Genomic DNA, 15,220 nt, shown 5'->3' with positions numbered 1-15,220 from the left:
GGAGATGAGATGATGTGGGAACAATGGACACAGGAGGACTCCCTGCCGTGACCCTGTGGTAGGAGCTGCTATCTAATTAGCAAGCTTGGAAGTATCCAGACAGAACGACTCCAGTAAAAAATGGTTCATATCTCGCAAGCCATATTTCCGATAAATATGGCAACCATAAAAATGGTGTCTCCGCATGCGGACGATGCTGGCACACCCTTTTTATGGGAGCGGGAGCTTGGGAAATACCCCAGGCGTGATATCAGCCAATGGGGAACTAGTAGACAAGTCATGAGTCCTCTCATTCTGTAGCTAAATTCATAACTGTCACAATGAGAGCATTGGCGTCCGCCTACGACGCTCCCAGGCCAAGTTATGGCCATATTCCATGTTGTGGATTTTGTCCATAACTCCAGCCAGGGGTGGAGCAGTGCTCCCTCTGAGGTCACGAAGGTAGGAGGGGACCTGGATTTGCCCAGGTTGATAACCCTACTTCGGCCATTTTCCAGTGTTCTTTCGCTGGGGGTCACGTGTAGGAAACATCTGTGGGAGTTCCTGGAAACCTGGTCTACAGCGCCCCCCTGTGGCCAGACGCACAAGGTAACTGATTGAATTGCATACCTGTTTGTAAACCATGCTTTATCTGTAACTGTACTCTGACATATGTATATTCTGTAGATTCCCGATTGTATATATTGTAGTTTCTAGTGTGGCTTTAGGCTGATTAAATTATATAATTAATCTTGGGCTGTTCTGTTATCTCGATCTTGAATCCCACGTCTGTGTGTTCGGCTAATAGTTACCGTGAAGCGGTTGGTGGCAGCGAGTTGTGCCAAGGATTATTGTGGGGAGGCCAGTGAGATTCGGGGAGGTTTTATATATTCCGCCCGCGGAGGTCGGGGGAATATATACCCTACTCTCACCGGGGACCCTTCAATAATCGGCATAAGTAGTATAGCGGCCTCCTTGCTTATTGTCGGGCAATTCCATAATTGGCCTGACTATAAGAGGGGCGCTAGAGAGCGCGTCACGTGCTCTGTCTGTCGGTCGGGAGGTATAAAGGAGGGGTGACCCCCACTTGTTACCCCCCGATTGTGACGTACTGGTAGCCAGCGCGGGGGATTTCTGAGTGACCCCCCCGGTGGTTTGTGACATCGGGCAATTCCATAATTGGCCTGACTATAAGATGGGCGCTAGAGAGCGAGTCACGTGCTCTGGTGGCCTCCTCCCTGTCTCCTCGCACTATGTGGCTTCCTCCCTGTCTCCTCGCACTATGTGGCCACCTCCCTGTCTCCTCGCACTATGTGGCCGCCTCCCTGTATCCTTGCACTATGTGGCCGCCTCCCTGTCTCCTTGCACTGTGACCTCCTCCTCCCTGTCTCCTCGCACTATGTGACCTCCTCCTCCCTGTCTCCTCGCACTATGTGTGGTCGCCTCCCTGTCTCCATGCACTATGTGGTCGCCTCCCTGTCTCCATGCACTATGTGGTCGCCTCCCTGTCTCCTTGCACTATGTGACCTCCTCCTCCCTGTCTCCTCGCACTATGTGGCCCCCTCCTCCCTGTCTCCTCGCACTATGTGTGGTCGCCTCCCTGTATCCTTGCACTATGTGTGGTCGCCTCCCTGTATCCTTGCACTATGTGGCCGCCTCACTCTCTCCTTGCACTATCTGGCCGCCTCCCTCTCTCCTTGCACTATGTGGCCGCCTCCCTCTCTCCTTGCACTATGTGGCCGCCTCCCTCTCTCCTTGCACTATGTGGCCGCCTCCCTCTCTCCTTGCACTATGTGGCCGCCTCCCTGTCTCCATGCACTATGTGGCCACCTCCCTGTCTCCATGCACTATGTGGTCGCCTCCCTCTCTCCTTGCACTATGTGGCCGCCTCCCTCTCTCCTTGCACTATGTGGCCGCCTCCCTGTCTCCATGCACTATGTGGCCGCCTCCCTGTCTCCATGCACTATGTGGTCGCCTCCCTGTCTCCTCGCACTATGTGGTCGCCTCCCTGTCTCCTCGCACTATGTGGCCGCCTCCCTCTCTCCTCGCACTATGTGGCCGCCTCCCTGTCTCCATGCACTATGTGGCCGCCTCCCTGTCTCCATGCACTATGTGGTCGCCTCCCTGTCTCCTTGCACTATGTGGCCGCCTCCCTGTCTCCTTGCACTATGTGGTCCCCTCCTCCCTGTCTCCTCGCACTATGTGTGGCCCCCTCCTCCCTGTCTCCATGCACTATGTGGCCGCCTCCCTGTCTCCATGCACTATGTGGTCGCCTCCCTGTCTCCATGCACTATGTGGCCGCCTCCCTGTCTCCATGCACTATGTGGTCGGCTGGTCGCCTCCCTGTCTCCTCGCACTATGTGGCCGCCTCCCTCTCTCCTTGCACTATGTGGCCGCCTCCCTGTCTCCATGCACTATGTGGCCGCCTCCCTGTCTCCATGCACTATGTGGCCGCCTCCCTGTCTCCATGCACTATGTGGCCGCCTCCCTGTCTCCTCGCACTATGTGGCCGCCTCCCTCTCTCCGTGCACTATGTGGCCGCCTCCCTCTCTCCGTGCACTATGTGGTCTCCTCCCTGTCTCCTCGCACTATGTGGCCTCCTCCCTGTCTCCTCGCACTATGTGGCCTCCTCCCTGTCTCCTCGCACTATGTGGCTTCCTCCCTGTCTCCTCGCACTATGTGGCTTCCTCCCTGTCTCCTCGCACTATGTGGCTTCCTCCCTGTCTCCTCGCACTATGTGGCCTCCTCCCTGTCTCCTCGCACTATGTGGCCTCCTCCCTGTCTCCTCGCACTATGTGGCCTCCTCCCTGTCTCCTCGCACTATGTGGCCTCCTCCCTGTCTCCTCGCACTATGTGGCCTCCTCTCTGTCTCCTCGCACTATGTGGCCTCCTCCCTGTCTCCTCGCACTATGTGGCCTCCACCCTGTCTCCTCGCACTATGTGGCCACCTCCCTGTCTCCTCGCACTATGTGGCCGCCTCCCTGTCTCCTCGCACTATGTGGCCACCTCCCTGTCTCCTCGCACTATGTGGCCGCCTCCCTGTATCCTTGCACTATGTGGCCGCCTCCCTGTCTCCATGCACTATGTGGCCGCCTCCCTGTCTCCTCGCACTATGTGGTCTCCTCCCTGTCTCCTCGCACTATGTGGTCTCCTCCCTGTCTCCTCGCACTATGTGGTCTCCTCCCTGTCTCCTCGCACTATGTGGCCTCCTCCCTGTCTCCTCGCACTATGTGGCCTCCTCCCTGTCTCCTCGCACTATGTGGCCTCCTCCCTGTCTCCTCGCACTATGTGGCCTCCTCCCTGTCTCCTCGCACTATGTGGCCTCCTCCCTGTCTCCTCGCACTATGTGGCCTCCTCCCTGTCTCCTCGCACTATGTGGCCTCCTCCCTGTCTCCTCGCACTATGTGGCCTCCTCCCTGTCTCCTCGCACTATGTGGCCTCCACCCTGTCTCCTCGCACTATGTGGCCGCCTCCCTGTCTCCTCGCACTACGTGGCCGCCTCCCTGTATCCTTGCACTATGTGGCCGCCTCCCTGTCTCCTTGCACTGTGACCTCCTCCTCCCTGTCTCCTCGCACTATGTGACCTCCTCCCTGTCTCCTCGCACTATGTGTGGTCGCCTCCTTGTCTCCTCGCACTATGTGGCCCCCTCCTCCCTGTCTCCTCGCACTATGTGTGGTCGCCTCCCTGTATCCTTGCACTATGTGGCCGCCTCCCTCTCTCCTTGCACTATGTGGCCGCCTCCCTGTCTCCTTGCACTATGTGGCCGCCTCCCTGTCTCCTTGCACTATGTGGCCGCCTCACTCTCTCCTTGCACTATGTGGCCGCCTCACTCTCTCCTTGCACTATGTGGCCGCCTCCCTGTCTCCATGCACTATGTGGTCGCCTCCCTGTCTCCTTGCACCATGTGGCCGCCTCCCTGTCTCCATGCACTATGCGGTCGCCTCCCTGTCTCCATGCACTATGTGGTCGCCTCCCTGTCTCCTTGCACTATGTGACCTCCTCCTCCCTGTCTCCTCGCACTATGTGGCCCCCTCCTCCCTGTCTCCTCGCACTATGTGTGGTCGCCTCCCTGTATCCTTGCACTATGTGTGGTCGCCTCCCTGTATCCTTGCACTATGTGGCCGCCTCACTCTCTCCTTGCACTATGTGGCCGCCTCCCTCTCTCCTTGCACTATGTGGCCGCCTCCCTCTCTCCTTGCACTATGTGGCCGCCTCCCTCTCTCCTTGCACTATGTGGCCGCCTCCCTGTCTCCATGCACTATGTGGCCGCCTCCCTGTCTCCATGCACTATGTGGTCGCCTCCTTATCTCCTCGCACTATGTGGCCGCCTCCCTCTCTCCTTGCACTATGTGGCCGCCTCCCTGTCTCCATGCACTATGTGGCCGCCTCCCTGTCTCCATGCACTATGTGGTCGCCTCCCTGTCTCCTCGCACTATGTGGCTGCCTCCCTCTCTCCTTGCACTATGTGGCCGCCTCCCTGTCTCCATGCACTATGTGGTCGCCTCCCTGTCTCCTTGCACTATGTGGCCGCCTCCCTGTCTCCTCGCACTATGTGCCCCCCTCCTCCCTGTCTCTTCGCACTATGTGGCCGCCTCCCTGTCTCTTCGCACTATGTGGCCGCCTTCTTCATTCCGTGCACTATGTGGCCGCCTCCCTGTCTCTTCGCACTATGTGGCCGCCTTCTTCATTCCGTGCACTAAGTGGCCGCCTCCCTGTCTCTTCGCACTATGTGGTCGCCTCCCTGTCTCCATGCACTATGTGGCCGCCTCCCTGTCTCCTTGCACTATGTGGTCCCCTCCTCCCTGTCTCCTTGCACTATGTGGTCCCCTCCTCCCTGTCTCCTTGCACTATGTGGTCCCCTCCTCCCTGTCTCCTCGCACTATGTGGTCCCCTCCTCCCTGTCTCCTTGCACTATGTGGTCCCCTCCTCACTCTCTCCTTGCACTATGTGGTCCCCCTCCTCCCTGTCTCCTTGCACTATGTGGTCCCCTCCTCCCTGTCTCCTCGCACTATGTGGTCCCCTCCTCCCTGTCTCCTCGCACTATGTGCCCCCCTCCTCCCTGTCTCCTCGCACTATGTGGCCGCCTCCCTGTCTCTTCGCACTATGTGGCCGCCTCCCTGTCTCTTCGCACTATGTGGCCGCCTCCCTGTCTCTTCGCACTATGTGGCCGCCTTCTTCATTCCGTGCACTATGCGGCAGCTTCCTCCTCCCTTCACACACTGGTTGCCGCGGAGGTTTGGCCAGAATTTCTCCCCCATCCTCGCTCTTTGTTTTTTTTCTCTAGTTTCAGTCCTCCAAAATCGGAACACCCCGCCAGAGGTCGCTGTCGCAGACTCACTGTTTGTCCCTTTCCGGCTTCCGTACTAAGCTTTTCAGGCGCCGACTCCTCTTTTCTTTATGATTTGCTTACGTCATCGACAAACCCAGCCAATCAGGTACGAAGACTACAATTCCCGTCGTCCTGCGCGCATGCGCGGGTGTCACCGGCGCGCCATCTTGACAGCGGGAGCCGCAGTCAAACCCACCGGATCTGTGCTGGCTGCAGCGCTCGGTGTGCCTTGTACGCTATCGCCGGAGAAACGTCCACAGTGATAGGATTATCCGGAGACCCCTCACTGCCTGTGAGGCGCTGCAGGGAGTGATGCCTTGTAGTGTTCTCCCCGCCAGGGCTGTGTGACTGCGGTGGGTCAGGATGCCAGTGGTGTGGCCCACTCTCCTGGACTTCAGCCGAGATGAATGTAAAAGGATCCTCCGGAAACTCGGTACTTTTTTTCCTCCCGTTATTCCGTTATTTCTCTCTATTTACGACTGCGCATGCGCGTCTTGCTTTTGTGTGTGGATTGAGCGAGGCACGCCCCCTTCTGACGTCAGCACCCAGCCTGTCTGATTGTAAACATTTCAGGTGTAGTGCGGGCGCCGCTCCGGCAGAGGGCGCGCGTCTGCGGCCAGAGCGACATTCACACTGTTATTGTATCACTGTCTCCAGCCTAAGCGCTGCTGCTCTCTGGTATCAGGCGCTGATGGTGCTATCATTACAGGATAGCGCCCCCCATTTTTTTCCTGCTTCTTTCATATTAAAGCTGGAAATTGCCATTTTTTTTTTTTTGGATAATTTTGAGGAATGAAGAGGGGGGAGTGGGGGTCAAGTATATACAATATGGAGAAAAGTAAGTGCCCCCTCCACATCCCCCTCCAGGAGCTTCTCTGACCTGTGTTATTTATATAGATATAATATGGACTCGCCCCTCTGCAGATATAACGGCTCCCGCTCTCCTGGGAAGGATTTCTGTAAGATTTTGGAGGAGTCTGTGGGAATTTTTGCCCCTTCATCCATTTGTGAGGTGACGCTGATATGGGGGAGGCCGGGGTCACAGCCTCCATTATAGGTGTTGGATGGGGCTGGGGTCCGGGTCTATGCGGCGTCATGTCTGTATGGAGCTTGTGCACTGAGCACAGTCATGGGGAAGAGAAAAGGGTTTTCCCCAAACTGTTCCCACAAAGCTTAAGCTACAATTGTCCACAATGTCTTGTGCTGAAGATTAAGATTTCCCATCACTGGAGCAAAGAGGCCGCCCCCAGATAACAGCCCGAGCATCCTCCTCCTCCACCGTCTGTACAGCAGCACAATGCAGTCAGGGGGGGAACGTCCTCCATCACCAAACCCAGACCCCTCCATCAGACGCAGATAGAGAAGTGCGATCTGTCACTGCACAGAACACGTCTCCTCCAGAGTCCAGTGGTGGCGGTTTTACACCTCTCCATCCGACACTCAGCATTGTGCTTGGTGACGTACGGCTCGGCATTGTGCTTGGCGACGTACGGCTCGGCATTGTGCTTGGCGACGTACGGCTCGGCATTGTGCTTGGCGACGTACGGCTCGGCATTGTGCTTGGCGACGTACGGCTCGGCATTGTGCTTGGCGACGTGCGGCTCGGCATTGTGCTTGGTGATGTATGGCTCGGCATTGTGATTGGCGACGTACGGCTCGGCATTGTGCTTGGTGATGTATGGCTCGGCATTGTGATTGGCGACGTGCGGCTCGGCATTGTGATTGGCGACGTGCGGCTCGGCATTGTGCTTGGCGACGTGCGGCTCGGCATTGTGCTTGGCGACGTGCGGCTCGGCATTGTGCTTGGCGACGTGCGGCTCGGCATTGTGCTTGGCGACGTGCGGCTCGGCATTGTGCTTGGCGACGTGCGGCTCGGCATTGTGCTTGGCGACGTGCGGCTCGGCATTGTGCTTGGCGACGTGCGGCTCGGCATTGTGCTTGGCGACGTGCGGCTCGGCATTGTGCTTGGCGACGTGCGGCTCGGCATTGTGCTTGGCGACGTGCGGCTCGGCATTGTGCTTGGCGACGAGCGGCTCGGCATTGTGCTTGGCGACGAGCGGCTCGGCATTGTGCTTGGTGACGCGCGGCGCTGTGCTTGGCGACGTCTGGCTGCAGCTGCTCAGCCCCCCGCTCTGTAATATTACGGGGTCTCCATTTCATGACTGAGTTGGTGCGGTCCCTTCCACTTCTCAGTAATATCACTCACAGGATATGGGGAAGATTCAGGAGGAGAAATGTCATGGACGGACTGGTTACCCTGGTGGGAGCGGAGGAGGTGATGGGGGCTGGATGTTATATATGGTGGGGGCAGCATCTGCTGAAGGTTATACATTGGGGTGGTAACAGGGGCTGCACATTATATACAGTGGGGGTGGCTCGGGCAGGAGGTTATACACCGGGGGCGAGGGGTCCCGGTAGTTGCACTGTGTGTGGGCAGTGCGGCTGGATTTGATGATTCGGCTGTGGCCGGTGCTTTCCTCTCTCTGGTGTTACACATGATTTGTCAGTTTTTAGACCAGAAATACTAATTTCTAAGATGCAATTTAGACTCCAAAACGCGTGGGCTCTTCAGTGACCTGGGCCTTTGCTTGAGGGGGGGGAGGCCTGGGCCTTTGCTTGAGGGGGGTGGGACCTGGGCCTTTGCTTGAGGGGGGGGGGGGGAGAGGCCTGGGCCTTTGCTTGAGGGGGGGGGGGGGGAGAGGCCTGGGCCTTTGCTTGAGGGGGGGGGGGGGGAGAGGCCTGGGCCTTTGCTTGAGGGGGGGGGGGGGGAGAGGCCTGGGCCTTTGCTTGAGGGGGGGGGGGGAGAGGCCTGGGCCTTTGCTTGAGGGGGGGGGGGAGAGGCCTGGGCCTTTGCTTGAGGGGGGGGGGGGGGGGAGAGGCCTGGGCCTTTGCTTGAGGGGGGGGGGGGGAGAGGCCTGGGCCTTTGCTTGAGGGGGTGGGGGGAGAGGCCTGGGCCTTTGCTTGAGGGGGTGGGGGGAGAGGCCTGGGCCTTTGCTTGAGGGGGTGGGGGGGAGAGGCCTGGGCCTTTGCTTGAGGGGGTGGGGGGAGAGGCCTGGGCCTTTGCTCGAGGGGGTGGGGGGAGAGGCCTGGGCCTTTGCTCGAGGGGGTGGGGGGAGAGGCCTGGGCCTTTGCTCGAGGGGGGTGGGGGGAGAGGCCTGGGCCTTTGCTCGAGGGGGTGGGGGGGAGAGGCCTGGGCCTTTGCTCGAGGGGGTGGGGGGAGAGGCCTGGGCCTTTGCTCGAGGGGGTGGGGGGGAGAGGCCTGGGCCTTTGCTCGAGGGGGGTGGGGGGGAGAGGCCTGGGCCTTTGCTCGAGGGGGTGGGGGGGAGAGGCCTGGGCCTTTGCTCGAGGGGGTGGGGGGAGAGGCCTGGGCCTTTGCTCGAGGGGGGTGGGGGGGAGAGGCCTGGGCCTTTGCTCGAGGGGGTGGGGGGAGAGGCCTGGGCCTTTGCTCGAGGGGGTGGGGGGAGAGGCCTGGGCCTTTGCTCGAGGGGGTGGGGGGAGAGGCCTGGGCCTTTGCTCGAGGGGGTGGGGGGAGAGGCCTGGGCCTTTGCTCGAGGGGGTGGGGGGGAGAGGCCTGGGCCTTTGCTCGAGGGGGTGGGGGGAGAGGCCTGGGCCTTTGCTCGAGGGGGTGGGGGGAGAGGCCTGGGCCTTTGCTCGAGGGGGTGGGGGGAGAGGCCTGGGCCTTTGCTCGAGGGGGTGGGGGGAGAGGCCTGGGCCTTTGCTCGAGGGGGGTGGGGGGGAGGCCTGGGCCTTTGTTCGGGGGTGGGGGGGAGGAGGCCTGGGCCTTTGCTTGAGAGGGGGGGGGAGGCCAGGGCCTTTGCTCGGTGGGGGGGAGGGGCCTGGGCCTTTGCTCGGGGGGGGGGGGGGGGAGGTGAATGTTTGCGCTCATGCTGTCCGATGCTCCATAATATCCTCTAATCTCGGAGCTGATCAGCTGTGCGTTCGCCTGCAGCGCCTCTTCTTTTGATGAGTCACTGTCTTCTGTCTCCGGCTGAGGAGACGCTGAGTGCAGTGATCTTCAGTGACTGTGCAGAAACCGGAGCTGAAATCTCCCAACATCCTCTGCTTCTGTTCAGCATCAAATCCTGGAGATCTGAATTCTGGGAAACTCTTGATATTCCAGGCTCTGTAGAGGAAACAAAAGGAGCATCTAATGGGAAGCAGAATTGTGTTTGCAGCTCTGGAGTGGAATGTGATCAATCCTGAGCCCTGACACAGCCAGGTTTTTCTTCTGATGGTTTTTCTTTATTTTTCGGCCAGAGCTGGAGGCGTATGCGGGTGTGATCAGTGCCCTCCGAGCACAGGGCGACCTCAGTAAGGAGAAGAAGGAGCTTCTTGGGGAACTTTCTAAAGTTTTGAGGTGAGTGATTTAACCTTGTCTCGTATATTTATTTTTTCCCGGCTGCTGTAAGGTAAGAAAATGGAGAAAGTCTCACATCGGAGCCGTCAGTCAGAAGTCACTGATTTCTCCATGTAAAGTGCTGCCCCCTAATGGACACAAGCTGTCATGACGCAATTTTACATAATTGAACCTATTTTAAAGGGGTTGTCCCACCGTTGCATATCCCTTCCATTGCCCTTACCATGTCCAATCTTATTTGTCCGCAGCATCTCCACGGAGCGGCATCGCGCGGAGGTCCGCAGAGCTGTGAACGATGAGCGCCTCACTACCATCGCTCACAAGTGAGTACACGTCTCATCCAAAAGTCGCGGATTTATTTATTTGCGTAATTTCAAAAAGTTGATTCATACATCGTGGATTTGGTTTTCGGGGAAATAGTTGAGTCAGTAGCAGAATTATGGATGCAGCTCTGGAGCACAAGGAAGGTTAAACAGGATCTCCAGGAGATGAAAATTGTTTTCTTCGGCGCTCCATTGGGAGACCCAGACGATTGGGTGTATAGCACTGCCTCCGGAGGCCACACAAAGCATTACACTAAAAAGTGTAAGGCCCCTCCCCTTCTGGCTATACACCCCCAGTGGGATCACTGGCTCACCAGTTTTCTGCTTTGTGCGAAGGAGGTCAGACATCCACGCATAGCTCCACTGTTTAGTCAGCAGCAGCTGCTGACTATATCGGATGGAAGAAAAGAGGGCCCATATAGGGCCCCCAGCATGCTCCCTTCTCACCCCACTTTATGTCGGCGGTGTTTGTTAAGGTTGAGGTACCCATTGCGGGTACGGAGGCTGGAGCCCACATGCTGTTTTCCTTCCCCATCCCCCTGAGGGGCTCTGAGGAAGTGGGATCTTACCGGCCCCCAAGCCCTGAGGCCGGGCTCCATCCACAGACCCATGGAACCTGCTGGATACGGAGCTGGGTACCGTTCAGGGACAAGGCCCTGCGACATTAAGGTACTCTGTGTCCCCGTATGTACAGGCCGCGCACACTCCAGACTTGCTGGGTGTGCTAGTGCGCCGGGGACGGTAGCGCTGCGCGCTGGGGTTACAGTCACTACAGTTTTTCTGGGTGACTTTATGTGTTGGGGACTGCCGCGCCGGCCGCCCCTAGGCGGCGGCGCGGCTGCGACTTGTAGTGCGCCGGGGACTTAGCGACGACCGTGCTTTTACGACGGCGTCGCTTATAAATTTAGTCCCCGGCTTCTGCGGCCTAGCTCCGCTTCGTTCCCGCCCCCACCCTGTCAATCAGGGCAAGGGAGAGACGCTGTACGATTAATCAGCGCCGAGGGCTGGAGCCTTATTTACATGCTCCAGCCCTCTCACTGAGCACAGGGGGACGCAGGTTTCCCGCTCTTTGTCTGCACACGCCCAGGGCCCGCCCCTCTCCACAGGACGCCGGCAGCCATTCTTACATGCAGTCTGGCTGGAGAACGGACACAGGCTCTGGGAGACTCAGACAAGGGATTTCTGGCGACCACACACCCGCGTTAAGCGGGCGGTAAGCAGCACTTAAGTGCTGGCCCCCACTAGTGCCACAGTGTTATATTTGTGTACTTTTTTCTCTGTACCATATATATATATATATATATTTTGCACTGTAAGGTCGCTTCTTGGCTGTATACCCCAATTGCTCTGAGGAGACGACAACATGTCATCTGTAAAACGCAAGGGTGCCAAGACACAGGCTGTGAGCGTTGCTTGTGCCGCTTGTGGGGCTAATCTACCGGCAGGTTACAATGACCCCCATTGTGTGCAATGTTCGGTCCCTGTGCCACTTCGTCAGCCGGAGTCTATGGTGGTAGTGGCCCAGGCAGAGTCGCCGGTGAACCCTGTCCCGGTGACGGGGACAGAGTTTGCAGTTTTTGCTGACAGGATGTCTGTCACTATGACAAAAATCCTAGAGACCTTGCAGGCCAGACCAGTTCCTCAGTCCATGGACACTGCTGCGGCAACGTTCCCCGGTCCCCCTCAGTTGGAGTTAATCCGTGCTTCAAGGGGGTCCCAGGCATCTCAGCCTGAGGGCTCTGATTCAGATGACAGTCCCAGGCAGCCTAAGCGTGCTCGCTGGGAGAGACCCTCCACGTCATCACGCGGATCAGGGTCTCAGCGAGAGGAGTCTCTACATGATGAGACAGAGGAGGGGGATCAGGAGTCTAATCCTGAAACCGCTCTCAATCTGGATACTCCTGATGGTGACGCCATGGTAAATGACCTTATAGGGGCCATCAATAGTCGAGGCAGCGGCACAGCAGGAGAAGTTCCATTTCAGGTATCCCAAGCCTAAACTGAGTACTTTTCTGGACCACTCTGACTTCAGAGAATCAGTCCAGAAACATCATGCTTATCCAGATAAGCGTTTCTCCAAACGTCTTAAGGATACACGTTATCCCTTTCCCCCTGACGTGGTCAAACGCTGGACCCAGTGTCCAAAGGTGGACCCCCCAATCTCCAGGCTAGCGGCTAGATCCATAGTTGCAGTGGAAGATGGGGCTTCACTTAAAGATGCCAATGACAGACAGATGGACCTTTGGTTAAAGTCTGTCTATGAAGCTATCGGCGCGTCGTTTGCTCCAGCATTCGCGGCCGTGTGGGCACTCCAAGCTATTTCAGCTGGCCTGGCACAGGTGGACTCTATCATATGTCCAGCAGTGCCGCGAGTAGCGTCCCTAACCTCGCAAATGTCTGCGTTTGCGACTTACGCTATCAACGCTGTCCTGGACTCTACAAGCCGTACCTCAATTGCGTCTGCCAACTCTGTTGTCTTGCGCAGAGCCTTGTGGTTAAAGGAATGGAAAGCGGATTCTGCTTCCAAAAAATGTTTAACCAGCTTGCCACTATCTGTGGATAGACTGTTTGGTGACCAATTGGCTGAAATCATTAAGCAATCCAAGGGTAAGGACTCCTCCTTACCCCAGCCCAGATCAAGCAAACCTCAACAGAGGAAGTGGCAGTCAAGGTTTCGGTCCTTTCGAGGCTCCGGCAAGACCCAATTCTCCTCGTCCAAAGGGACTCAGAAGGAGCAAAGGAGCTCAGATTCCTGGCGGGCTCATTCACGCCCCAAGAAAGCAACCGGAGGAACCGCTTCCAAGGCGGCTGCCTCATGACTTTCGGCCTCATCCCTCCGCATCCTCGGTCGGTGGCAGGCTCTCCCGCTTTTGCGACATTTGGCTGCCACAGGTCAAAGACCGGTGGGTAACAGACATTTTGTCTCACGGGTACAGGATAGAATTCAGTTCTCGTCCTCCGCCTCGGTTCTTCAGAACCTCCCCACGTCCCCACCGAGCAGATGCCCTTCTGCAGGCGGTGGGCTCACTAAAAGCAGAAGGTGTGATGATCCCTGTTCCTCTGCAGGAACAAGGGCAAGGTTTTTACTCCAATCTCTTTGTGGTTCCAAAAAAGGACGGCTCGTTCCGTCCTGTTCTGGACCTAAAGCTGCTCAACAAGCATGTGAACGCCAGGCGGTTCCGGATGGAATCCCTCCGCTCCGTCATTGCCTCAATGTCTCAAGGAGATTTCCTTGCATCAATAGACATCAAGGACGCTTATCTCCACGTGCCGATTGCTACAGAGCACCAACGTTTTCTACGTTTCGTGATAGGAGACGACCATCTCCAGTTCGTAGCTCTGCCATTTGGTCTGGCGACAGCCCCACGGGTTTTCACCAAGGTCATGGCGGCAGTGGTAGCAGTCTTGCATTCTCAGGGACATTCGGTGATCCCTTACTTAGACGATCTACTTGTCAGAGCACCCTCTCAAGAGGCATGCCAACACAGCCTGAATGTTGCGCTGGAGACTCTCCAGACTTTCGGGTGGATCATCAACTTTTCAAAGTCCAACCTGGCACCGACTCAATCACTAACGTATCTTGGCATGGAGTTTCATACTCTCTCAGCGATAGTGAAGCTTCCGCTGGACAAGCAGCGGTCACTACAGACAGGGGTGCAGTCTCTCCTTCAGGGTCAGTCGTACCCCTTAAGGCGCCTCATGCACTTCCTAGGGAAGATGGTGGCAGCAATGGAGGCAGTCCCGTTCGCGCAGTTTCACCTGCGCCCACTTCAATGGGACATTCTCCGCCAATGGGACGGGAAGACAACTTCCCTAGACAGGAAAGTCTCCCTTTCTCAGACGGCCAAGGACTCTCTGCAATGGTGGCTTCTTCCCACCTCATTATCACAGGGAAGATCCTTCCTACCCCCATCCTGGGCAGTGGTCACGACAGACGCGAGTCTGTCAGGGTGGGGAGCAGTTTTTCTCCACCACAGGGCTCAAGGGACGTGGACTCAGCAGGAGTCCACACTTCAGATCAATGTTCTGGAAATCAGGGCAGTGTATCTTGCCCTATTAGCCTTCCCGCAGTGGCTGGAAGGAAAGCAGATCCGAATTCAGTCGGACAACTCCACAGCGGTGGCATACATCAACCACCAAGGAGGGACACGCAGTCCGCAAGCCTTCCAGGAAGTCAGGCGGATTCTGATGTGGGTGGAGGAAAGAGCATCCACCATATCAGCAGTTCACATCCCGGGCGTAGAAAACTGGGAAGCAGACTTCCTCAGTCGCCAGGGCATGGACGCAGGGGAATGGTCCCTTCACCCGGACGTGTTTCAGGAAATCTGCCGCCGCTGGGGGGTGCCGGACGTCGACCTAATGGCGTCTCGGCACAACAACAAGGTCCCGACCTTCATAGCGCGGTCTCGCGATCAAAGAGCTCTGGCGGCAGACGCCTTAGTGCAAGATTGGTCGCAGTTCCGGCTCCCTTATGTGTTTCCACCTCTGGCACTCTTGCCCAGAGTGTTACGCAAGATCAGATCCGATTGCGGCCGCGTCATACTCGTCGCCCCAGACTGGCCGAGGAGGTCGTGGTACCCGGATCTGTGGCATCTCACGGTCGGCCAACCGTGGGCACTACCAGACCGTCCAGACTTACTGTCCCAAGGGCCGTTTTTCCATCGGAATTCTGCGGCCCTGAACCTGACTGTGTGGCCATTGAGTCCTGGATCCTAGCGTCTTCAGGATTACCCCAAGGGGTCGTGGCCACCATGAGACAGGCTAGGAAGTCCACTTCTGCTAAGATCTACCACAGAACGTGGAAGATTTTCTTATCCTGGTGCTCTGCACAAGGAGTATCCCCCTGGCCATTCGCGTTACCTGTCTTTCTTTCCTTCCTGCAATCTGGGTTGGAAAAGGGCTTGTCGCTCGGCTCCCTTAAAGGGCAAGTCTCGGCACTATCCGTGTTTTTTCAGAAGCGTCTAGCGCGACTTTCTCAGGTGCGCACGTTCCTGCAGGGGGTGTGTCATATCGTACCTCCGTACAGGCGGCCGTTAGATCCGTGGGATCTAAACAAGGTCCTTGTTGCTCTCCAGAAGCCGCCTTTCGAGCCCCTGAGGGATGTGTCACTTTCTCGACTCTCACAGAAAGTGGCCTTTCTGGTAGCGGTCACGTCTCTTCGGAGAGTGTCTGAACTAGCAGCGCTGTCATGCAAAGCTCCTTTCCTGGTGTTCCACCAGGACAAGGTAGTG

The 15,220-nt window shown here is 57.4% G+C and overlaps 1 protein-coding gene across 5 annotated transcripts in view; it reads left to right on the top strand.

Moving 5' to 3' along the window:
* The first annotated feature begins 5,476 nt into the window (after positions 1-5,476).
* EMSY (EMSY transcriptional repressor, BRCA2 interacting) overlaps positions 5,477-15,220 on the top strand; it is a 287,649-nt gene continuing 277,905 nt past the window's right edge. For 4 of the 5 annotated variants that reach the window (XM_075337584.1, XM_075337581.1, XM_075337582.1 and 1 more), the window contains exons 1-3: positions 5,477-5,742; positions 9,567-9,666; positions 9,915-9,989. In XM_075337584.1, the coding sequence (XP_075193699.1) occupies positions 5,673-5,742; positions 9,567-9,666; positions 9,915-9,989 (245 nt within the window). In that variant the 5' untranslated portion in view covers positions 5,477-5,672. The remainder of the gene's footprint in view (positions 5,743-9,566; positions 9,667-9,914; positions 9,990-15,220) is intronic. The other variant, XM_075337583.1, reaches the window with a different exon arrangement.

Source organism: Anomaloglossus baeobatrachus, chromosome 2 (assembly GCF_048569485.1).
Source record: "Anomaloglossus baeobatrachus isolate aAnoBae1 chromosome 2, aAnoBae1.hap1, whole genome shotgun sequence".
Classification (NCBI taxonomy): domain Eukaryota; kingdom Metazoa; phylum Chordata; class Amphibia; order Anura; family Aromobatidae; genus Anomaloglossus; species Anomaloglossus baeobatrachus.
Note: the sequence above shows the minus strand (reverse complement) of the source record. Positions and strands in the feature narration are given on the sequence as shown.